The sequence below is a fragment of the Nicotiana attenuata genome, unplaced genomic scaffold (assembly GCF_001879085.1).
Source record: "Nicotiana attenuata strain UT unplaced genomic scaffold, NIATTr2, whole genome shotgun sequence".
NCBI lineage: Eukaryota > Viridiplantae > Streptophyta > Magnoliopsida > Solanales > Solanaceae > Nicotiana > Nicotiana attenuata.
Window position 1 is genome coordinate 21,050 of NW_017672903.1, and position 24,717 is coordinate 45,766.

The 24,717-nt window shown below is 40.7% G+C and overlaps 1 protein-coding gene across 1 annotated transcript; it reads right to left on the minus strand.

The window, feature by feature from the left end:
- On the minus strand, positions 1-21,233 carry LOC109214878. The gene is made up of 4 exons (XM_019378841.1): positions 20,876-21,233; positions 20,622-20,764; positions 3,850-5,122; positions 1-119 (listed from the first exon to the last, which is right to left on the minus strand). Exons 1-4 carry the CDS (start codon positions 21,231-21,233, stop codon positions 1-3), a joined length of 1,893 nt encoding a protein of 630 aa, XP_019234386.1.
- Positions 21,234-24,717: the final 3,484 nt, after the last annotated feature.

Below are 24,717 nucleotides of genomic sequence, written 5' to 3' on the forward strand. Positions count from 1 at the left end.
TCAATTTTGCCCAGCCCAAGTCGTTTTTCCTCCAGAAACCCGATCAAACCTGGCCCAAAGACCTGTTAAATCCTGTCCAGGAGTCAATCTCCCAAATGGCGTCGTTTGGAGTTCCAAATCTAAAATAAATCCGAGCCCTTCAATCTAGCTCATCCAACGGCTCTCACACTTTCCCCCATTTCTCATAAGACTGTCCAAATTCCCCTTCAGAGACAGAACCAATTCAATCTCCCGTCTCTCTCATCGTCTTCATCTCCCCCTCCTCTAAAACCTTCACCCACCATTGCCACAGGCGGTAAAGCTCCAAAACCTCACCAAATTCTCACCATCCACTCCTCATACCCACCTGAACATTAAACTTCCATTAGTTCCCACAAAATCCCCACCTACTCTTGTCGATTTCAGATCTGAATGTGAGGAAAAGCCCTAGGTTGCCCCAACCCGAGTTGGTTTCTTGATATTCATCCTCGATTGGAGTCAAGACTTGTATTAAACAATTGTTCTGGCCAAGAACAATTGGTTAATGTTAGTTTTGGTTCGTTCGAGAGTCACCAGTTTCCGACCAAGACGCCATTAACTGGTCGAGTTTCGTTGATTGCCTCGTTCGGCGAGTTGTTTCAATTCGTTGATTCAAGTCCGGTCAAATCGGCACTCCCCTCTCTTTTCTTTCGATTCTGTTTTTTTAATTTTTTTTATCTCATTTTTTTGTTACTTCGTTCCCGTTTCTTTTTATTTGGAATAGTTTTAGTTTGTTTAGGGTCGTTGATGTTCAATTGGTTAATATTATAGACTTAGGGTTAATTGTTAAAATCATTCAAGTCCGGATTACTTCTGTGTTGGTTGTTAATTGATGATTTGAAGTTGTTTGAATGTTCTGGACTAGTTTTGGTCTAATTTAGATGCTGTGGTTATGGGCTAGGCAGCCCAAACCCAAGTTTATTGCTAAGAGTGAGCATGAGGGCCTGGTAGAGTAATTAAGGGACATTTGGGGGGCAGTTTAGGTAATTGGGGAGGGGAATATTTTGATAACAGATTTAGAAGCTACTAGGAAGCTGGGCGGGGGGGCTTAAATTGAGTTTCAGATTTTTAACTAAGGACTAAGTGGCAAAAACAAAAATTCAAAAAGGGCTATTAGGCAAATCTGATCTCTCTTTGGTTGCCCTATTGCCTTGCCTATAAAGGCATCTTATTCTTGCCTTGCAAGGCAGACTGGGAAGAGATTTTAAGAGCCAAAAACTACAGAGAATACAAAAAAGGGAAGGATTTCTACTGTTCCATTGAAAGCTTCAGTGATTTTTTTTTTTACTTCTAAAAAAAACAAAATTCCTATTGTGATATTCAAAATGGATTGATGTTCGGTTGTGAAAAGCTTTGATTCAAGCTGGTTGAGGGTTAATATTTCATTGGGGTTTGAGTTGATTTCCTGGGGTTTTTTTGTTGAATCTGGTTGGCTTCTGCTGTTGATTACCTGCTGCTCTGTTGCTGATTCTCCTTTTTTTTCTATTTTTGTTCTCGAAGTCCAGGTACTCTTCTAAATTCTACAGGTGTAATTCTCAGTTTGAAAATAAAATAAAAGCTGAAAAGCATGACTACAGATCCCCTTGTCTCATCTATAGTTCTTCATAATACATATGCTCTCTATCACATGAATCACTGTGTAACTAGATTATTACGTTCTGTATTTGCTTGAAGACTGTTGGCATATTGCACTTAAGCTCAGTCAAGTCTAATGTGTTTAAATGTGTTAGTTCCAAATAGCATCTGTAATCATGCTTGGGAATGAATTCATGGTTGGATTGATGTTAAAGAGGCTGAGGATAAAATGTTAGTGTGAAGGTATTAGTAGAGTTCTGTGACTTATTTAGATATGGTGGTCTGGTGTTGTTTACGAAAGTATGATGGATGTATGCATCAGGAATGTTTTGTTTAAATTAGGCTTGAGGTTATACTTAGTGTATGGTTGATAAATTCAAGTAAGTGGTGACATGAATTATGATTCTCTAATTAAGGTTCCCCATGATTTTTAGTCTCTGGTGTGTAAGTGAATGTCATATGCATATGGTTAACTTGAAGTGGCCCGGGAACGTGTTTCAGTTGATTTCAACCATGGCTTTAACACCTAGCAATTGTAGGTTTAATTTTAATAATTACTCAATACCTAGTTTTTTGATCTGCAATACAACAACAAACCCAGTTTGATCCCAACAGGTGGGGTCTGGGAAGGGTAATCTGTACGCAGACCTTACCCCTACCTAATGCAGGTAGAGAGGCTGTTTCCAATAGACCCTCGGCTTAGGAAGGACAAGAAGAAGAAGTGGAAAGTAAGGAAGGAAGAGAAACGAAGAAGGGGGGGAGGATAAGTAGTACCAAATAATAGCAGCAGGGAATACAATACCTGAGGCAAACACAACCACATAACGTAATAAAAATCTAAGAATATGACAATGCATGCTACTAAGACTATCAGTGAACAACTATAAACTACCTACTAACCTTCTACCTTAATTCTCGACCTCCACGCCCTCCTATCAAGGGTCATGTCCTCAGTGAGCTGAAGCACCACCATGTCGTGTCTAATCACCTCTCCCCAGTACTTCTTAGGCCTACCTCGACCTCTTCTCAAACTCTCCATAGCCAACCTCTCACACCTCCTGACAGGAGCATCAATGCTTCTTCTCTTAACATGTCCGAACCATCTCAGCCTCGACTCTCGCATCTTGTCCTCCACAGAGGCTACTCCCACTCTGTCTCGGATAGCTTCATTCTTAATCCTATCTCTCCTGGTACACCCACACATCCATCTTAACATCCTCATCTCTGCTACTCTCATCTTCTGCAGGTGGGAGTTCTTGACTGGCCAACACTCAGCCCCATACAGCATAGCCGATCGAACCACCGCTCGATAAAACTTACCCTTAAGTCTTAGCGGCACATTCCTAGCACACAAAACACTAGAAACGAGCCTCCACTTAATCCATCCCGATCCGATGCGATGTGCGACATCTTCGTCAATCTCCCCGTTACCCTGGATAATAGACCCGAGATACTTAAAACTCGCTCTCTTGGGGATAACTTGAGCATCAAGCTTAACCTCTACATCTGCATCATGGGTCCCGTCACTGAATTTGCACTCCAAGTATTTTGTCTTGGTTCTACTCAGTTTGAAACCTTTAGACTCCAAGGTCTGTCTCCAAACCTCCAACCTCGCGTTAACTCCGCTACGCGTCTCGTCAATCAACACTATATCATCAGCAAATAGCATGCACCAAGGCACCTCCCCTTGGATGTGTCGCGATAGTACATCCATCACCAAGGAAAATAAAAATGGGCTAAGAGCCGATCCCTGGTGCAACCCCATCACCACAGGGAAATGCTCCGAGTCACCCCCCACAGTCCTCACCCGAGTCGTAGCATCATCATACATATCCTTAATCACCCTAATGTACGCTACAGGCATGCCACTAACCTCCAAACACCTCCATAGGACCTCCCTTGGTACTTTATTGTATGCTTTCTCAAGGTCAATAAATACCATATGCAAATCCTTCTTCCTCTCCCTGTACTGCTCCACTAATCTCCTTACTAGATGAATCGCTTCCATAGTCGAACGCTCCGGCATGAATCCAAACTGATTCTCGGAAATAGACACGCACCTCCTCACCCTGGCCTCCACCACCCTCTCCCAAACCTTCATAGTGTGACTCAACAATTTGATACCCCTATAGTTGTTGCAATTTTGGATATCACCCTTGTTCTTGTAAAGCGGAACCATCGTACTCCACCTCCATTCTTCGGGAATCTTCTTTGTCTTAAAAATAACATTAAATAGCCGAGTGAGCCACTCCAAACCTGCCCGCCCCGCGCTTTTCCAGAATTCTACCGGAATTTCGTCTGGCCCCGTCGCTCTGCCCCTGGACATCTTACGCATCGCCCCTTCCACCTCCTCTACCGTAATCCGCCTACAATACCCAAAATCCCGCCGACTCTCAGAGTGCTCCAACTCTCCCAGCACAATGTGTCTATCCCCCTCCTCATTCAACAGTTTATGGAAGTATGACTGCCATCTTCTCCTAATAAGTGCCTCATCTATCAACACTTTGCCATGCTCATCCTTGATGCACTTGACTTGGTCTAAGTCGCGGGATTTCCTCTCCCTCACCTTGGCCAACCGGTACAACCTCTTGTCCCCGCCTTTGCCCTCGAGCTCCTCGTACAAACGAGCAAACGCCGCGTTCTTAGCCGTCGTAACCGCTAACTTCGCCTCTTTCTTTGCCTTTCTGTAACACTCCCCATAAGTCTTTTTTTCCTCCTCGTTTGTACTCTCCACTAGCTTCAAATAAGCAGCTTTCTTAGCTTCCACTTTACCTTGAACCTCTCCATTCCACCACCAGTCCCCTTTATGACCCCCAGAAGAGCCCTTCGTGACCCCTAAGACCTCTCTAGCAGCTACCCTAATGCAATTCGCGGTCGTAAACCACATACTAGATGCGTCCCCTCTACTCATCCAGGCCCTCATCGCCAACAACTTCTCCCCTAACTCCTGAGATTTGTCCTTGGTCAAGTTACCCCACTTGATCTTAGGTTCCCTGTACCCCGCCCTATTCCTCCTACTCCTCTTGATCTCCAGGTCCATAACTAGGAGCCTATGAAGAGTCATGAGGTGCTCACTTGGGATGACCTTGCAGTCAGTGCACAGAACTTTATCGCCTTTCCTGCAGAGAAGATAATCAATCTGGGTCTTGCCCATTGAACTCCGAAAAGTGACCAGGTGCTCTTCCCTCTTCGGAAAACTCGAGTAAGCTATAACCAAGTCAAAAGCTCTAGCAAAATCCAACAGAGAATTACCTCCCTCATTTCTATCCCCAAAATCGTACCCGCCATGTACATCATCATAACCCCTAGCACTAGCCCCAATATGACCATTGAAATCTCCACCAATGAATAACTTCTCTGTGTGCGGGATAGTACGCACCATCTCGTTCAAATCCTCCCAGAAGTGCTTCTTGACCTCCTGGTCCAAACCTACCTGAGGAGCATATGCACTAATCACATTTACAGTAAACCCACCAACTACCAGCTTAATACTTATCAACCTATCATTTACCCTCCTAACCTGAGGTCCCTGTCAACTAAAATACCAACCCCATTTTTACCCCCAGCGCTCCCTGAGTACCGTAGTTTATACCCGTCTACATCTCGTGCGCTAGTGCCCTTCCATCTAGTATCCTGAACACACGCTATGTTGATCTTCCTCTTCTGAAAAATCTTACCTAACTCTATAGACTTCCCTGTCAACGTCCCAATGTTCCAAGACCCAACTCTTAGTCTAGAGGCTTTCTTACCCCCCTTCCCACCCCTGGACCCCACCCCCAGCCCCACCCGAGGACATGACCTTACTTTCACATCGTTCACTACCGCCACTATAAGCAAAAGGTATTAGGTAAACACTACTACTAAGAACCAATAACAACCACGTCTACGAAACTATCCCTATGGAAACGCAGAATTAAAATGAATAGATGAAACTTTAATCTTAAAATACTAGTAGAGAAGATAAAAAGCAATCAATCCAATCAAAATTGCTGGCAAGGCAACAGTAAATATACGTGTGCCAATACAATTTAAGAAAGATGGAACCTGGATCACAGTCGGGGATGTCTGGACTTCCAAATTCGCTGAATGCTGCTGCTCCCAAACCCGTGTATAGGAAAGTTTCGACGATTTGTCAATTTCACAATTCTCTTGTAGTTAATTCTTCTTGCTGTCAAAGCCTTGGGATTCTTGAATCTTGATGATGAATGATCCAAAAGAATAATCTCCAGAGCAGGAACCTTATCAAAAAAATTGATTAATAGAAATTGTCCAAAAGAATAATCTCCAGATGGATGTGTAAAAACTCAATCGGACGATTTGAGTGAAGTTCAAATTTCTGCAATGTTTACATTTTTTTAAAGAACGTTTGGATGTCTTCTGCTGTAGTCTGGGTTTGACGCATGAAACCCGTTGATGTCGGTTGCACGTGATTGTTATGTTGGGCTTCCTCTATGGGCTCATTGAAAGTTGCTGTGGAGATTCACTCTTCACAGCCTTTGGGTTTGGTAAATTGTTGGGCCTCACGTCAGGCCTGGCCCAAATGACAAACAAAATTGAAAACCTCGGGCCATTTAAATTCACACTTTGAGATTCAGTTTCATCTAGGAATAGACCAGCCCTTTAAGTTGTTTAGCTAGCAAGCCCTTTACTATGGAGGCGAGCCATAATAGATAATAAATAGTTTATGGCCCTCGTATTAATTTCACAACCTAGATATTAAAAATGATTAATATTCAGAGAAAAGACTTTAGGGCTGTTTAAAATACCATTGTGATTGTGTATACGTTCACGTAACATAATTACGATTTTTAAAAAACAAAACCAGAGTATGCGTTCGCGCAACTTTGGACAAAATTTCTTAATAATAATAAAGCGTTATTAATGGTGGACACGTTCGCGTGACACTATTTTGACGCGCCAAACAAATGGGTATACGTACGCGTAACACGTTTCAAGATAATTTTTTTTAATTAAAAGCGAAAAATCCATAGGTTCTAAAATCAGTAATTAAATAATTTAATAAGCCAAGTATGATCTAAGCGACCGTGCTAGAACCACAGAACTCGGGAGTGCCTAACACCTTCTCCCGGGTTAACAGAATTCCTTACCTGGATTTCTGTGTTCGCAGACATAAACAGAGTCAAATCCTTCCTCGATTCGGGATTCTAAACCGGTGACTTGGGACACCATTAATTATTCCAAGTGGCGACTCTGAATTTTAAATAAATAATCCCGTTTCGATTGTCACTTAAATTGGAAAAACTCCCTTATACCCTTACGGGGGTGTAGTGAAAAAGGAGGTGTGACAGCTCTGGCGACTCTGTTGGGGACAAGAACCCAGAACTTCTGGTTCAGGGTTCAAGAATTAGAGCTTGTTAATATGATTTTTACTTGGCTTATTTATTGTTGATATTATTGTATTTTTGTGAACCTTTGTGCTAAACGCTATCTGTTTACCGCTTTAATATTGTTGAATTGTATATAATTATCTTCTTACGCCACCCCTCTGAGTCTTCTAAAAATGGTGCATACGTTCGCGTAGCCCGCTTTTTCTGTAGCAATTATACCAAATAGAGCGAGGCTGGGCAAGCGACAAGGCCGAGCAGACTTTAGTGCTCCCGGTACGTCGCCCCCTCCTCGGCCCAGTTGTCCGCTCGGGTACCCCAAGTCTAGACCAAAACCCCAGGATTTAAACCTAGAAAAACAAAGCTTTATGCCGGATCCCTAGTAGGAACGTTTGTTTGCATCATGTGCATTTGACTTAGGGGACTCAACACAGGGGTTGGGTCCGTCTAGGACAGGTGTACCAGAAATGAAAAGACCATCCTGATGCATCTTACTTGCTATTTGTGCGTTTATTTGCTTTGGATTTGCATGCTAACCGGCTTTTGAATAATGGGAGAAAGTTAGGAAAGGAGAATAGAAGTGTGAGGGTTAAGTGAGTTGATCACCTGTTTTGAAAAACCAATGTCCAAATGGTACTGAAACTCTGCCGAATTTTTGGGAAAAATGAAATTTGTATAGTTGGTTTTGTTTTATTTGCCCGAACTACGCCAGTTTGATTCTCACAGGGCGTGGGATACGTAGACAACCCTCATCGGGTCCAACTTCTCTTTTGCAAAACTAGCCCAAAAGTACAAAACTTTTATTTTTATTGTAAATAAGTAAGGTGATGCCATTCTTGTCAAAAATAGCCGAATGTCCCCAAAAGGGCGCCGGAAGGCTGTTTTTGCAAGAACAGCCGCCTTTGGTCATTTTTTAAGGTTTTGGCCGGTTAGCGAACACAGCCTTAAAATCTTCCTCCTCGAAGTGCTGACAGGCCGTATTGGCAAAGCCGGATATTTTTACAAAAATTTTGAAAAAATAGGGATAACTTATTGAGTCAAAATGAGTCTTGATTTTTCTCCTGTTAGTCTCCTTTTTGAGTCTGTTGGTTTTTATGGTAAAATTCGGTAGGATGAGTCGTTGTAATCAAAATATTTTTATGAAAATTTGAAAATCCCAAAATGTTTTATTATTTATTTTTATCCCCCAGAACTACGCTCGGTCTGATTCATGCAGGGTCATGATACGTAGGCAATCTCCATAGGATTCGACCATAACCAAAAGAAAGAAAAAAAAGAGTGATAAAAAAAAGGCAAGGAAAAAGAGAGGAAAAATAAGAGCAAAATAAAAGGAAAAGAGAGAAAATAAGAAACCGTGAGGAGGAAACAATGGAAAAATAAGAGAGAAAAGTGAGAGAATAAAAACAAAGAGAGGGCAAAGGAAAGAATGAATAGAAAAAAAAAGAAGGAAAAAAGAGAAAGGGAAAGTTGCAAATGGAAATAAGGAAAGCCGAGATGACGCAAGCAATCGATCAAATGCATAATAGAAACGGTTAACTGCTTAGGTGCATTCATTCCCCAAATGTGCGATTGCCTGTCTGTTAAGCTCTAATCACTAACAAGTTTGTTGTTGACAATTCAGTACAAAAAGGTGGTTGGTTTGTGGTTCCCGAAGTAGTAACTCCTCTCCACAACATAAAGTCCAAAGGCAATGGCAGGCAACAACAGAACTGAGTTGGTTGATACCGGGGACCGAAAGCAGTTAGTTGAACAGGACAATGGGTTGATTGAAGAGGTAAAGATGTTGAGACAACACATGGCGGACATGTATCAGGCTTTGGATGACTGGGAAGGCACCACCCCCGCCACCACATAGCTTCCTAGATGCCACCCTTACCCAAGCTCCAGGCACAATGCCAGATGATCCTCCATACTCTCCAGATCCACCCGCTTATCTCCAAGCTCATGATGCCCAATATTACCCCTCAGAGGTTGCCCACAAGGCTCCCTACTCATACAAATAGGGCCCGCGGGATGAGCCTCATGTTGAAAATGAAAGGTTCACAGGAAGAGAAGGGAAAGATGGGATACCCAGGAGGCTGAAAGGCATAGAACAATCCTTGAAAAACAAGCAAGAAAGGGGAGACCAGGGTAGCATGGCTTATAAAGAACTGTCTCTGTCCCCGGACGTTCGCCTGCCCGCGAGGTTAAAGGTGCCAAAATTTAACTTGTATGATGGGTGTGGAGATCTGGTAGCCCACCTGAGGGTCTATTGCAGTGAAATGAGAAGCGTTGGAGAGGAATATGACTTGTTGATGGCCTATTTCAGTAAGAGCTTGACTGGGGCAGCATTGGCATGGCATAATCGTCAAGATGTCGGTAAGTGGCCTACATTGGGTGACATGGCTCAAGATTTTGTTCGATACTTTCAATACAAATCAGGCGTTACCCCAGACCGCTCCTCCCTATCTAAAATGGAAAAGAAGCCGGAGGAAAGCTTTAGGGAGTTTGGGCTCAGATGGAGGGAGCAGGCTGCTCGAGTCAGTACCCCGATTGGTGAAGAAGAAATGGTTAAGCTTTTCCTACAAGCCCAGGGGCCCACCTACTTCAGCCATTTGATCCCGGCCTTGGGAAAGCCTTTCAATGATGTGTTAAAAATGGGGGAGTTAGTAGAAGAGGGAATCAAGTCAGGAAAAATCATGAGTTGTTCGAAAGACATTCAGAACATCCAAGTAAGCTTGGGTGGAAAAAAGAGAAATAGAAAAGATGATCCGATGGGCTTTCCTGATCAACACTTCCAGCCTCGACATCGTCCCCGTGGATATCCTTGCGCACCAGATGATCCTCCCCAATGCCACTTCTCTCCACAGAACTCCCAAAGTTATACATCACTTTCCCAGTACCCAGCTCCACAAAATGCCTATCTACCCCCACGAGCCTACCGAAAACCCCCTGGATCCGGTTTCCGGCCCAATCAAGCATTTAAGAACGAGAGGTTGCAGAAGAAGAAAACCTTCACTCAATTGCGAGAGTCATATGCCAGTCTGTTCCAGAGGCTAAGGAAATTGGATATGTTAAAGCCGATTCAGATAAAAATGCCAAACCCTCTTCCAAAGAAGTTTGATTTTTCTCAAAGGTGCGCATATTGCTCAGATGCCCTGGGGCATGACATAGAGAAGTGGTGGTATCTGAAGAATGCGATTCAAAAGCTTATTGACGCAGGCGACATTGTCGTGCAAAATCCAGATGCAGCAGACACTAGCCAAAGTCCATCGCCTGTGCATAATGAGACGCATGTGGTGGGTGTGATTTATTTTGAAAAGGAATATGAGAATTCTTCTGAGATCCTCGGAGGTCTACGTGCTACGAAGCTTTCAGCGCTATCAGAGGTTGATCCTAAGAACAAGCAGGAAAAGGGAAACCAAAAGCAATTTGTTAAGAACAATGTGATGAAAAATTGTGAAGGTCCTAGTATTGTTGATGCAAAAGTCAGTGGCTAAGATGTTGAGTTTGATGATTGGAAAGACGCTCTTTTCTTGGTTAGCCAGGGAGGAGTTTTGGTGGTTTATTTTGTTATCATTTCTATTGTCTGGGTTATTTCAGGGTTGTAATCTGGATATTGTCTTGTGACTCAAACCCTTCTATCCTATTATTTTGCCTAGTTTGTTTAGTCATAGTAGCCTGTTTAGTGTTGTCTAGGTTTGTTCTAGGTTTGTAACCCCAGTTTAGTTTTTTTGTTTTGTTGTTCAACCCTTTCACCATCTGTCTAATGCAATTTTCTATTTTCTGTTATTTCTAGTCATTTTTGTTTAGTTCTCTTTTCCTTTTATAGTCCTTTTCCTGTTGACTCTAGTGACATGACATGCACGCATAATTCTCAGCCTGGTTTTAAAAGTCAGTTTAGTCATGAAGCAATCAAACAATTTTGAAGATGCAGGGACATTTGAGGAAAATAAGTGAAGGCATTTTGAGTTCACTTCAAGCCCGAATTGTGTGAAACTGGGGCAGATAAAACGTAAAGGAGCCCTATTGAAATGCATCATGCCGCATCAAATTGAAGCTAAAGGCAAGTTTGCCCAAATTGGCAGGGTCCGTTCGTGGTAATGAGAATGAGGGTGTTATCCAATGGTGCTTTGTAGTTAACAGATGTAGAAGGCGAATGTGTGGATATGGTTATCAAGTCTAGTACAATCAAAAGATGTTACAAATGTTTTCCTTGGTTTGTTTAATTGTGTAGTTTGCACTTGGCATGTTTTGGAGATTGGAATGACGAAGGCATTTTGTTCTGCTATCTAAACACTTTATCCTTCTTTACCCCTTTGAGCCTTATTTATTTTCTTTCATACCCCTCTTTCGGAATCAGTAGCAAAGATCAGAAACGCAAGCGTGAAAGATAAGTAAAGAAAAAAAAAAGAATGAAAAGAGAGAGAAGAAAAGAAGAGGAAAGGGAAAAGAAAAAAAAAGAAGAAAAAAGAAAAAGAGAAGAAAAGAAAAAAAACAACAACAAAACAACGAAACAACAAAAAGAGAAAAAGAAGAAAGAAAAGAAAAGAAGAAAAGGGGGAAGGAAAAAGAAAGAAAAGAACACAACAACAAAGTAATTTCTATGACATGAACTACGTTCGACCTGATTCCTTTAAGGATACGTAGGCAGCCTCACGGTTCGGTCCCATCAAAGTAAAAATCCAAAAGTCCCCAAGCAAAGAAACTGGGGCAGAAGTTGTGATTGTTGTAAGAAATCTGATTCCGAAAGTTGTAATTTTGAACCCATTTGAATTTTTTTGAGCATTTGATACCCTTTCTTTCTAACCCCATCCAAAAGCCCACATTACGGTCCAGATAAAGACCTTCCGGTCAGTCTTCGAGATATTCCAAGGCAAGCAAGTAGAGATGAATCATATCAGGGGCAACACCCCGGTCCAAACAAGGGAAATGAAAAATGAGAGAGTCTTACTGATGAAAGCCCTCATGGGTACCGCAAGGCGATGAAAGCTGAGAGAAATGAAAATGAGAGAGTCTTATTGGTGAAAACCCTCACGGGCACCGTTAGGTGACAGGAGTTGAGAGAAATCAAAATGAGAGAGTCTTACTGGTGAAAACCTTCACGGGCACCTTGAGGCGACGGTGAGTTGAGAGAAAGACCAAAATGAGAGAGGCTTGATGGTGAAAACCCTTCGGGCACTACAAGTCGAATAAGGATTGTGAATCAGATTGGATAAGCGGAGCATTGAAGCCCAATTTCACGTCAAAAAGGTACAACAAGAGCTGAACATCAGATTTTCTTAACAGAATAGGCCGCAGGTGCATGTCATGGTCATTAGAGTTGGTATCCACATCCGATAGGTTTCTACTTTGTAGTTTTCTTGTTAGGGATCATCTCTTCCAATTGTCCTCTACTCTGTTCCTTTTGTCTGGTTTACCTCCTCTTCCTGAGTCTGTTTGGTCAAAACAAGTGAGAAATGACTTCAAAATTTGCCACCAGCTTTCCAATTGCACAAAACAGGATCTGGCTAGCACATCAAAGTGGCATAAGTCAGGAAAGAACAACAAGCGCACTGAGCTGGTAACAATCAACATGCTTAGGGATCCTTGTGAAATATAAAGGTTTGGTACCTATCAATTCATGAACAATGCAACAGATGAAGGGTGTTAGGTGAATGGATCAAAGGCATTTTCTGTGGCAAGATTGACAAAAGTTGGTTAACCAGTGACAAGCAAGGTCTTCCAAGCAGAAATCAAAGTTATCATGGCAAATGAGGGAGCCGTAGACCTCAAGGACAGGACCAGGGGTTTAAGTCAAGAAAGAACAGCATACACAATGAGGGGGTGACAAGTGTCGTGCTTTAGGGTTCATGTGAGATACAAAGGTTGGTAAATGTCAAGTTCAGGAGCAATGCAACAGATAGAAGGTATTGGGTTTGACGGATAAGAGGTATTTTTTGTGTTTAGGGTGACAAAGGAAGTGGTAGACCAGTGACAAGCAAGATATTCCAAGCAGAAATCAAAAGTTATCATGGCAAGCGATGGAGCAATAGACCTCAAGGCCAAGGCCAGTGGTTTAAATCAGGAAAGAGCAACATGCGCACTGAAGTTGGTAACAATCAATATGCTTTGGGGATCATGTGAAACACAAAGGTTTGGTAGATGTCGGTTCATGAGCAATGTAACAAATAGAGGGTATTGGGTTTTGAACGGAGAAGAGGTATTTTCTGTGATAAGGGTGACAGAGAAAGTGGTGAGTCAATGAACAAGCAAGGTCTTCGAGTGGAAATCAGTTATCATGGGAAGTGAAGGAGCAATCGCCCTCAAAGTTCAAGGCCACAAACCAACCACCATGTTTTAAACTGACATAATTTTTCTTTGATTTGAAACAGGGGCAGAAAATCTCGTTTGTTTCGGAGAAACCCACCGTAAGGAAAGGCAAGCACCAAACAGGTATGACCGTAAATTTTCAGGACCCTCCTGAAAAATAGGACTTAGTTAAATTTCAAAACAATCATGAATAGCATAGTTTAGCATAAAGGAATATAAGTTGGCTTCAAAGTTTACATGTTTAAGATAGGATTCAATTAGGAGTTTTTAGGACCCTCCTGAATAATGGGACCTAGCTTTAAGATTGTTGTTAGATAACAAGATGTAGCGAAAATAATACCTTTAGAAGATATAACTTAGTTTCAAAATTGTTGTTTAATTAGGAATTGTCAGGACCCTCCTGGATAATGGGGAGTAGTTTAAGACCCTCTTAGATAACAAGATTTAGCGAAAGTCACACCTTTAGAAGATATAACTTAGATTTAAAATTGTCGTTTAATTAAGAGTTGTCAGGACCCCCTGGATAATAGGACCTAGCTTTCAAATTCTTAGTAATATTTTTGGTAAAATGATTCAGTTTAACACTCATCTATGTGCCCAGCTACCAAACTGGGGCAGAAATTTTTCTTTGTTTTGTCTATTTTTGTTGAAATCAGGTACCCGCTTGGAGAACAGGGAGAAGCAATTCAAGTTTCAGCAATCAGGCGCCCACCTGGATAGCAAGGGAATACAGTTCAAGTTTCAGCAATCAGGCGCCCACCTGGAGAGCAAGGGAATACATTTCAAGTTTTGCAATCAGGAGCCCGCCTGGAGAGCATGGGAATACATTTCAAGTTTAGCAATCAGGAGCCCGCCTGGAGAGCATGGGAATACATTTCAAGTTTAACAGTCAGGAGCCCACCTGGAGAGCATGGGAATACATTTCAAGTTTAGAAATCAGGAGCCCGCCTGGAGAGCATGGGAATACATTTCAAGTTTAGCAGTCAGGAGCCCGCCTGGATAGCATTGGAATACATTTCAAGTTTAGCAATCATGAGCCCGCCTGGAGAGCATGGGAATACATTCAAGTTCAACAGTCAGGAGCCCGCCTGGAGAGCATGGGAATACATTTCAAGTTAGAAATCAGGAGCCCGCCTGGAGAGCATGGGAATACATTTCAAGTTTAGCCATCAGGAGCCCGCATGGAGAGCATGGGAATACATTTCAAGTTTAGCCATCAGGAGCCCGCCTGGAGAGCATGGGAATACATTTCAAGTTTAGCAGTCAGGAGCCCGCCTGGAGAGCATAGGAATACATTTCAAGTTTAGCAGTCAGGAGCTCACCTGGAGAGCACGGGAATACAATTAAAATTCAGCAGTCAGGAGCCCACCTGGAGAGCACGGGAATATAATTCAAGTTCAGCAATCAGGAGTCCACCTGGAAAAAGGAAAAGCATCTTAAAATCCAGTTCAAGTTCAGCAGTCAGGCGTCCACCTGGAGAAAGGGAAAGCATCTCAAAATACATATCAAGTTTTGGCAGTCAGGCATCCACCTGAAGAAAGGGAAAACATATCAGATTACAATTCAAGTCGACAACAGAGGAATTTCACTAGGAGAATACAAGTCAGCATGGCAACAAGAGCTGCAGAATCAAGTTTGAGGATATAGATAGGTTTTTTGTAATTCATAGATCATAGTCTAGCTTCTTTTATTTTGACATGGTGTAATAAGGGGTTCAGTAAACAGTAGCAGTAGCAGCAACAGTGAAATCACAGCTTCATGGTAGTCTCAGCTACCAAACATTCCTGAACTACATTGACCTGATTCCTTTTTAGCCAAGGATATGTAGGCAACCTCGGAAGCAGGGTGCGGTCAAATCTTTCAAAAATGCTTCCCACGGAGTATTCAAACGGGCAAAAATCGCTCGTATCCGCTCACTTTATCTTTGCACGAAAACTCTTCGTGTTTCCGAGCAAAGAGGGGCAGCTGTGAGCACGTGATTTTTGCCCTATATGAATTACTCCCATAAATTCAAAACAAAATAATTTTTTTTTCCATTAGTTGCAATTTTGTCAATTTTTGTGGCATTTGTTTTGTTAATTGTTTGCATTTGTCTGTGCATTTTTATTTTTGTTTAATTGATGAAAAATACAAAATATGTTGCATTTTGCATTTAGGATTTAACTTTGCATTTGTAGGAATTAATTAGTAATTAAGTTATTTTATAAAAAGGGGAAAATCACAAAAAATAGTTTAATTTGCACCTTTTGATTTTAACTTTTATTTTTGAGTAGTTCTTCTTTTAATTTGTTTTTAAGTAATTGTGATAATTATTATTTAGGTTTAATTAGTATTTTTGTTAAGTTAATTTGATTTTATAATTTAATTTAGGATTTCAGGTTCAATTTTTGAAAAAGAAAAAAGAAAAAAAAAGAAAACAAAAGGAATTAGAAAAATGAAAAGAGAGGGAAATAGCTTTGCATCAGATCTGGGCCAATCTTTCAATTTTGCCCAGCCCAAGTCGTTTTTCCTCCAGAAACCCGATCAAACCTGGCCCAAAGACCTGTTAAATCCGGTCCAGGAGTCAATCTCCCAAACGGCGTCGTTTGGAGTTCCAAATCTAAAATAGATCTGAGCCCTTCAATCTAGCTCATCCAATGGCTCTCACACTTTCCCCCATTTCTCATAAGACTGTCCAAATTCCCCTTCAGAGATAGAACCAATTCAATCTCCCGTCTCTCTTATCGTCTTCATCTCCCCCTCCTCTAAAGCCTTCACCCACCATTGCCACAGGCGGCAAAGATCCAAAACCTCACCAAATTCTCACCATCCACTCCTCATACCCCCCCTGAACATTAAACTTCCATTAGTTCCCACAAAATCCCCACCTACTCTTGTCGATTTCAGATCTGAATGTGAGGAAAAGCCCTAGGTTGCCCCAACCCGAGTTGGTTTCTTGATACTCATCCTCGATTGGAGTCAAGACTTGCATTAAACAATTATTCTGGCCAAGAACAATTGGTTAATGTTAGTTTTGGTTCGTTCGAGAGTCACCAGTTTCCGACCAAGATGCCATTAACTGGTCGAGTTTCGTTGATTGCCTCGTTCGACGAGTTGTTTCAATTCGTTGATTCAAGTCCGGTCAAATCGGTACTCCCCTCTCTTTTCTTTCGATTCTGTTTTTTTATTTTTTTTTCTCTCATTTTTTTGTTACTTCGTTCCCGTTTCTTTTTATTTGGAATAGTTTTAGTTTGTTTAGGGTCGTTGATGTTCAATTGGTTAATAGCATAGACTTAGGGTTAATTGTTAAAATCATTCAAGTCCAGATTACTTCTGTGTTGGTTGTTAATTGATGATTTGAAGTTGTTTGAATGTTCTGGGCTGGTTGTGGTCTAATTTGGATGCTGTGGTTATGGGCTAGGCAGCCCAAACCCAAGTTTATTGCTAAGAGTGAACATGAGGGCCTAGCAGAGTAATTAAGGGACATTTGGGGGGCAATTTAGGTAATTGGGGAGGGAATTTTTTTTGATAACAGATTTAGAAGCTTCTAGGAAGCTGGGTGGGGGGCTTAAAATGAGTTTCAGATTGTTAACTAAGGACTAAGTGGCAAAAAGAAAAATTCAAAAAGGGCTATTAGGCAAATCTGATCTCTCTTTGGTTGACCTATTGCCTTGCCTATAAAGGCATCTTATTCTTGCCTTGCAAGGCAGACTGGGAAGAGATTTTAAGAGCCAAAAAATACAGAGAATACAAAAACGGGAAGGATTTCTACTGTTCCATTGAAAGCTTCAGTGATATTTTTTACTTCTAAAAAAAACAAAATTCCTATTCTGATATTCAAAATGGATTGATGTTCGGTTGTTAAAAGCTTTGATTCAAGCTAGTTGAGGGTTAATCTTTCATTGGGGTTTGAGTTGATTTCCTGGGTTTTTTTTTGTTGAATCTGGTTGGCTTCTGCTGTTGATTACCTGCTGCTCTGTTGCTGATTCTCCTTTTTTTTTTTTTCTATTTTTGTTCTCGAAGTCCAGGTACTCTTCTAAATTCTACAGGTGTAATTCTCAATTTGAAAATAAAATAAAAGCTGAAAAGCATGACTACAGATCCCCTTGTCTCATCTATAGTTCTTCATGATACATATGCTCTCTATCACATGAATCACTGTGTAATTAACTAGATTATTACGTTCTGTATTTGCTTGAGGACTGTTGGCATATTGCGCTTAAGCTCAATCAAGTCTAATGTGTTTAAATTTGTTAGTTCCAAATAGCATCTGTAATCATGCTTGGGAATGAATTCATGGTTGGATTGATGTTAAAGAGGCTAAAGATAAAATGTTAGTGTGGAGGTATTAGTAGAGTTCTGTGACTTGTTTAGATATGGTGGTCTGGTGTTGTTTACGAAAGTATGATGGATGTATGCATCAGGTAGTTAATGTTTTATTTAAATTAGGTTTGAGGTTATACTTAGTGTATGGTTGATAAATTCAAGTAGGTGGTGACATGAATTATGATTCTCTAATTAAGGTTTCCCATGATTTTTAGTCTCTGGTGTGTAAGTGAATGTCATATGCATATGGTTAACTTGAAGTGGCCGGGAACGTGTTTCGAGTTGATTTCGAACCATGGCTTTAACACCTAGCAATTGTAGGTTAATTTATAATTACTCAATACCAAGTTTTTGATCTGCAATGTTTACAGTTTTTTTTTAGAACGTTTGGATGTCTTCTGCTGTAGTCTGGGTTCGACGCATGAAACCCGTTTATGCCGGTTGCACGTGATTGTTATGTTGGGCTTCCTCTATGGGCTCATTGAAAGTTGTTGTGGAGATTCACTCTTCACAGCCTTTGGGTTTGGTAAATTGTTGGGCCTCACGTCAGGCCTGGCCCAAATGACAAACAAAATTGAAAACCTCGGGCCATTTAAATTCACACTTTGACATTCAGTTTCATCTAGGAATAGACCAGCCCTTTAAGTTGTTTAGCTAGCAAGCCCTTTACTATGGAGGCGAGCCATAATAGATAATAAATAGTTTATGGCCCTCGTATTAATTTCACAACCTAGATATTGAAAATGATTAATATTCGTAGAAAAGACTTTAGGACCGTTTAAAACACCATTGTGATTGTGTATACGTTCGCGTAACATAATTACGATTTTTAAAAAATAAAACCAGAGTATGCGTTCGTGCAACTTTGGCCAAAATTTCTTAATAATAATAAAGCGTTATTAATGGTGGACACGTTCGCGTTACACGATTTTGACGCGCCAAACAAATGGGTATACGTACGCGTAACCCGTTTCAAGATAATTTTTTTTAATTAAAAGCGAAAAATGCATAGGTTCTAAAATTAGTAATTAAACAATTTAATAAGCCAAGTATGATCTAAGCGACCGTGCTAGAACCACGGAACTCGGGAGTGCCTAACACCTTCTCCCGGGTTAACAGAATTCCTTACCCGGATTTCTGTGTTCGCAGACATAAATAGAGTCAAATCCTTCCTCGATTCGGGATTCTAAACCGGTGACTTGGGACACCATTAATTATCCCAAGTGGCGACTCTGAATTTTAAATAAATAATCCTGTTTCGATTGTCACTTAAATTGGAAAAACTCCCTTATACCCTTACGGGGGTGTAGTGAAAAAGGAGGTGTGACACCATTAACTTGGTTCACTATAAGGAGGGAGTCATACTTAGCTTCGATTACCTCCGCCCCTAAGCTTTTGGCCAGTTTGAGACCTGCAATCATGGCTTCATATTCGGACTCGTTGTTAGTCAATTTCATAGTTCTAATGGATTGTCTAACTATATTGCCTGTGGGTGGCTTCAGTACGATGCCAAGTTCGTACCCCTTTGCGTTCGAGGCACCGTCCGTAAAGAGGGTCCAGATTCCCGAAGACGTCCCCGAGTTTACCAACAACTCTCTTTCAACTTCGTGTATTAGGGCCGGCGTAAAATCGACCACGAAATCTGCCAAAATTTGAGACTTAATGGCTGTCCAGGGTCAATATTCAATATCGTACCCGATGATTTCAACGGCCCATTTGGCCAATCGTCCCGACAGTTTGGGCTTATGCATTATATTTCGTAATGGGTAAGTTGTTACAACACATATACGGATGGCATTGAAAATACGGTTTCAGTTTCCTGCACGTGCTTAGCAAAGCGAGCGCCAATTTTTCTAGGTGAGGATATCTAGTTTCGACCTCACCTAAGGTCCTGCTAACATAATAAATTGGAAACTCCGTACCTTGTTCTTCCCGAACTAGGACTCCACTTACCACTATTTTCGATACTGCCAAATACAAGTATAGTTGTTCGTCTGCCCTCGGTGTGTGAAGAAGTGGTGGGCTCGATAGATATCACTTAAGTTCTTCCAAGGACCATTGGCATTCGGGGTCCATGTGAAGCTTTTTTTCTTCTTCAGTAATGAGAAAAATTGGCGGCTCTTATCGGAGGACCTCGAGATGAATCGCCCCGGGGCGGTAATGCGCCCGATTAGTCTTTGCACGGCCTTTACGTTGTCCACTATCGTGATATCCTCGATAGCTTTGATCTTGTCGGGGTTGATCTCGATTCCTCGGTTGGATACCATGAACCCAAGAAATTTACCTGATCCGACTCCGAATGCACATTTTTCCGGATTCAGCTTCCTGATGTACTTCTTCAATATACTGAAGGTTTCCTGCAAATGCTTTAAATGGTCCTATGCTCGTAGGGACTTAACTCACATATCGTCAATGTAACCTTCCATGGATTTTCCTATTTGTTCTTCGAACATCCGGTTTACTAGACGTTAGTAAGTGGCACCGGCATTTTTTAGTCCAAATGACATTACGTTATATCAGTATGTGCCATACTTAGTGATGAAAGAGGTCTTTTCCTGATCATTTGGGTTCATTCGTATTTGGTTGTACCCGGAGTAGGCATCGAGAAAACTGAGGATCTCGTGGCCAGCCGTGGCATCGATCATGCAATTGATGTTAGGAAAAGGGGAAGAGTCATTGGGACATGCCTTATTTAAATCTGTATAATCCACACACATTCTCAGTTTGTTCCCTTTTTAGGGACAACTACTGCGTTTGCTAACCATTTCGGGCATTTGACTTCCCGAGATTTATTCATGAGTATAGATATTACCAGTGCATCATTGTGGGACTGTATGCATCCTCGTCACTGAAAGACAAAGTTCCTTCTGGTATGTAATCTCGAGTCCGCTTCTCCCTCGTGATGGATAATGTGGTGCATTTTAACATCGGACCTTGAGGGACATCGACCCCTCTGATGATTATGTGGATGGCGTGTTGAGGTTCTTCTTGCTCGGTTTGTTTATTGGAGTCCCTATTTCTGAAATGATTCTTGGCTCGGTCGCTCAATAATTCTCGAAGATGCCCCTTGTTGAATAACCGGGCTACCTCCTCCCTCAATTGTCGGCAATTTTCTGTTCTATGGCCATGAGTGCCATGATACTTGTACATTTGGTTCGGGTCCCTTTGGGCTGGGTCGGATTGCAGAGGTCGAGGCCATTTGGTATCTTTGATGCGTCCGATAGTCGATACTATAGAAGCAACATCTACGTTAAAGTTATGTTCTGACAACCTCGGTGCTTCTTTGGGTCCGATAGGCCTGTCGAAACCATTCTTGCTTATGAGTCCCTGGTTGCTCTAGCCTCGGTCGTTTCTCCTCTCATTTCGTATAGAACTCCGTCCGGACCCATTGCTTCTTCGATCCTCATTGTACGACTGGTATCGATCCCTGTTCGACCTTGGTTCACGAACAATATCTCTCTCGACTCTGTTAGCGTCTCTAATAGGATAAATGGACCCGGAAGGAGCCCCCAGTTGATCATCTTCGACTCTGATCTTCGATTGATATCGGTTATGCACATTAGCCCAAGTGACAGTCGAATACTCTATTAGATTTTTCTTCAATTGCTGTGAAGCCACCGAACTTTGAACATTGAGTCCTTGGGTAAAAGCTTGAACGGCCCAGTCATAAGCGACCGGTGGCAGGTCCATCCATTCCATTTGAAATCGAGATACGAACTCTCTGAGCATCTCATTATCCTTTTGCCTTACTTTGAAGAAGTCCGATTTCCTGGTTTCGACCTTGATAGCGCCAGCGTGTGCTTTCACAAAAGAGTCTGCAAGCATAGCAAATGAGTCAATAGAATTAGGGGGTAAGTTGTGATACCATATCATGGCTCCCTTTGACAAGGTTTCTCCGAATTTCTTCAGCAAGACAGACTCGATCTCATCATCCTCCAAGTCGTTTCCTTTGATGGTGCATGTGTATGAAGTGACATGTTCGTTTGGGTCTGTCGTTCCGTTGTACTTAGGAATCTCGCGCATGCGGAACTTTTTAGAGATCGGCTTTAGAGCCGCACTCGGAGGGAAAGGTTTTTGTAAAAGCTTCTTGGAATCCAAGCCTTTCAATATCGGAGGCGCTCCCGGGATCTGGTCGACCCTAGAATTGTAGGTTTCCACCTTTTTTCGTTTGTTTCGATTTTCTTTTCCCCTGATTCTATTCGTTTTGTCAGCTTCGAGCATCTTTATGATTTTGAGGCTGTTACCCGACTCGCTCCCATTCGACCTTTCCGCGACAGGGTCCTTCCTGCGAGTGATCTCACGAGTCGGATCGGGCTCGATCCTGCTCAGTAGGCGGCTCTGGTTTTGTAGCTGAGCTATTGTCGCCTGTTGAGCCTGCAACATTTTGAAGATCATCTGTAGATTGACCCCGTCTCCTTCATTGTTTTGAGTATTCAGCGCCGTTAACCGGACTCTACCACAGAGGCTATTCTTGGGGTCAGTAGGGAGGCTAGTGTCGATAGCCACATGCGAATTAGCGTCTAAGGCGTCTGCAATTGGAATTCCGACTGGATCAACGGGCGGTACCTCTTTACTGGGCGCTATGTTATTATTTTCACCGTGGTGACCAGACTCACCGTCAGTAGGTAGAAGTGCTAATTGTGAGTTTGACATTTTGAGCTTAAGCCTGAAATCAAAGATACTTAAAAGAATAAGTAAAAATTAGTGTGTGTTATGGAAATTCGTATCAAATAACCACTATTGTCCTTAGCCCCACGGTGAGCGCCAAACTGTTTACCCTCAAAATCGGATAACAATTGAATTTATACGCGATTTTAAGGATACGTGATATGATTTGACACAAAAAAGAAAACAGATTAATATTAAAATCAATGACAGAAAAATGAATGCAAACCACACAAATTGAACAGTGTTAGCCTTGAAGGTTGGTCACCCTCGAGCCAGAAATTGCCTCAATCGATGTCAGAACAGAGTAGCAAAATAATAAGAACTAGAAATAATAATGTACTGCCTTTGGATGCGTATTACAAATAATCAGACCCCCTTTATATAGTAGGGGAGTCGTACTTTAGATACAATTCCACAAAAGGTAAGAAATCTCATGATTTGCTAATTAGTCGGTCTCTCGTTGATACGTGCCGAGATTTCCGCCATGATATCCGACCAGTTACAGATATTTCGGCCTTCTGTTATTTGGTCCGACAATATTTTTTTGAGCTCAATCGGAGTCGGGGTCGGTTCCGGAGCTACGGGCTCGATGATCTTGAAGATGCATGCTCTAAGTTCATGCCTTGGTTCGATATAATCCGGAGTTGATCTTTAACCCATCACATTTCACCCCAATCTGTCATGCAATAAATGAGCTCGGTTTCGACCGTATACAAATTTTCTAAAAATGACAAATATTATTTGTGAACGACTACATTTAGTAAATCTGACAACTAAAAGGGAACAAAGACAGTAACAACTTTCCTAAAAGATATTTTAGATTACATATTTTTCTCTACTTAGTTCTCATATTTAATCTTGTTTTCAGTTGAAAAAAAAAAGAAAACGTATTTAGAGGTTCTTTGTCTAAGCTTATAAGCCGGTCAAACTAGCTTATAAGTACTTTTCGGCTTATCTACGCGTTTTGTAAAGTTAGTGCTTATAAGTAAAAAAAATAAGCCAAAAGCCATAAGTTGGTCACCCCCAACTTATGAATTTTTAGCTTATAAGCACCTTAAGTTTGATAAATTTTTTTACTATTTTATCCTTAAAATATTCCTTTTTAGAACAAAACTCCTACATAGATACTCACTGCCTCAAATATTTTATCTTATTTAGGTTTATTTTTTACTGAGAAACTATTATCAATTTATTAATTATTATAACTTATGATTATTTGCTTATCATAAAATAAATTATATTTATCATAAAAATTATCTTATCTAAGCACAATTGTATTTAAAATAAAATAAAAAATAGAATATATTTTATTTGAAACGATATGGATTCTAAAATATTAAAGAAATTATGCCCTTATAAGTGTAAACAGTTCTAAGGTTATTTAAGTCATTTTAACATAAAAAGAGCTTATCAGAATTTTTTAATCAAATATTGCAGCAATTCATTATCAATTTCAGCACTTGTACCTAAATACGTAACTGCTTATTTATAAAATCAATTTCAACTCTTAAAAGTGTTTTTCAACACCTAATACTTATCAGCTACTTCAAATCAGTTAATCCAAACTGGGTCTTAATGATGAAGAACCCTTACTTTAAAGAACTAAAGAAGGAAGAGGGATTTAATTCAATTCCCATTATATTTTGTCTTGTCTTGATTGTTGGTGGATCAGATATGCTTGTATTTAATAAATAATAAAATGGAAGAAGTGAAACAAAGTAATAGTTCAAAACCCTACTAGAATTTCTTGGATCAGATAACACAAAAACATGTTATGCGACGACTAGAACCGTTTTTCTACTTGAGAAAATGAAAGAAGAATAGATATTCTTTTGGTACAAATGAGTTTTTCTTTTAACGGACTCTACAATGTAAATTGAAATTAATCGAAATCCAAAAATAAATATCAAATACGGGTAGAAAAAAAAAATCCAAAAATGGATATCAAATATCTGGTAGAAATACAAGTTGGGGCGAAGTAAATTGCTCACTATATAAAATTGGAATTAGTTATGATCTTTATCGCTAATCAGTTGTTAAATCGCTCGTAGCTAATATTTTTTTAATAAATCGTCTCTAATATGTCGCTAAATAGAATTAATGATGATGTTTCATTTATTTATAGAATTTATTCGTAGCTATATTTTTTTTTTAGTGGTACGCGTCATGTAAGATGTAATTGGTTTAAGGATGATGGAGTCAAAGAGAATAGGAACCGGTGAAAATTCGAGAAATACATAAACATAATAATATTATCCTCACACGTACACGTGCATCTCCTCTCCACCTTTTGTTCAAATTAACTTTTCTTTTCCTATGCAAATAATAGAAAATTGCCATTATTATAAACACACTAACAAATAAAATAGAAAAAGGTCAATTGGTAAGCACAAATGATTCTTGCCCGTTTGGACATAATTTTTTTTACCTTTTTTCCAAAAAAAATTCATTTTTTTTTGAAATCAGCATTCATTCATAAAATTTTCAATTTTCACTTGAAGATGTATTTTGGAAA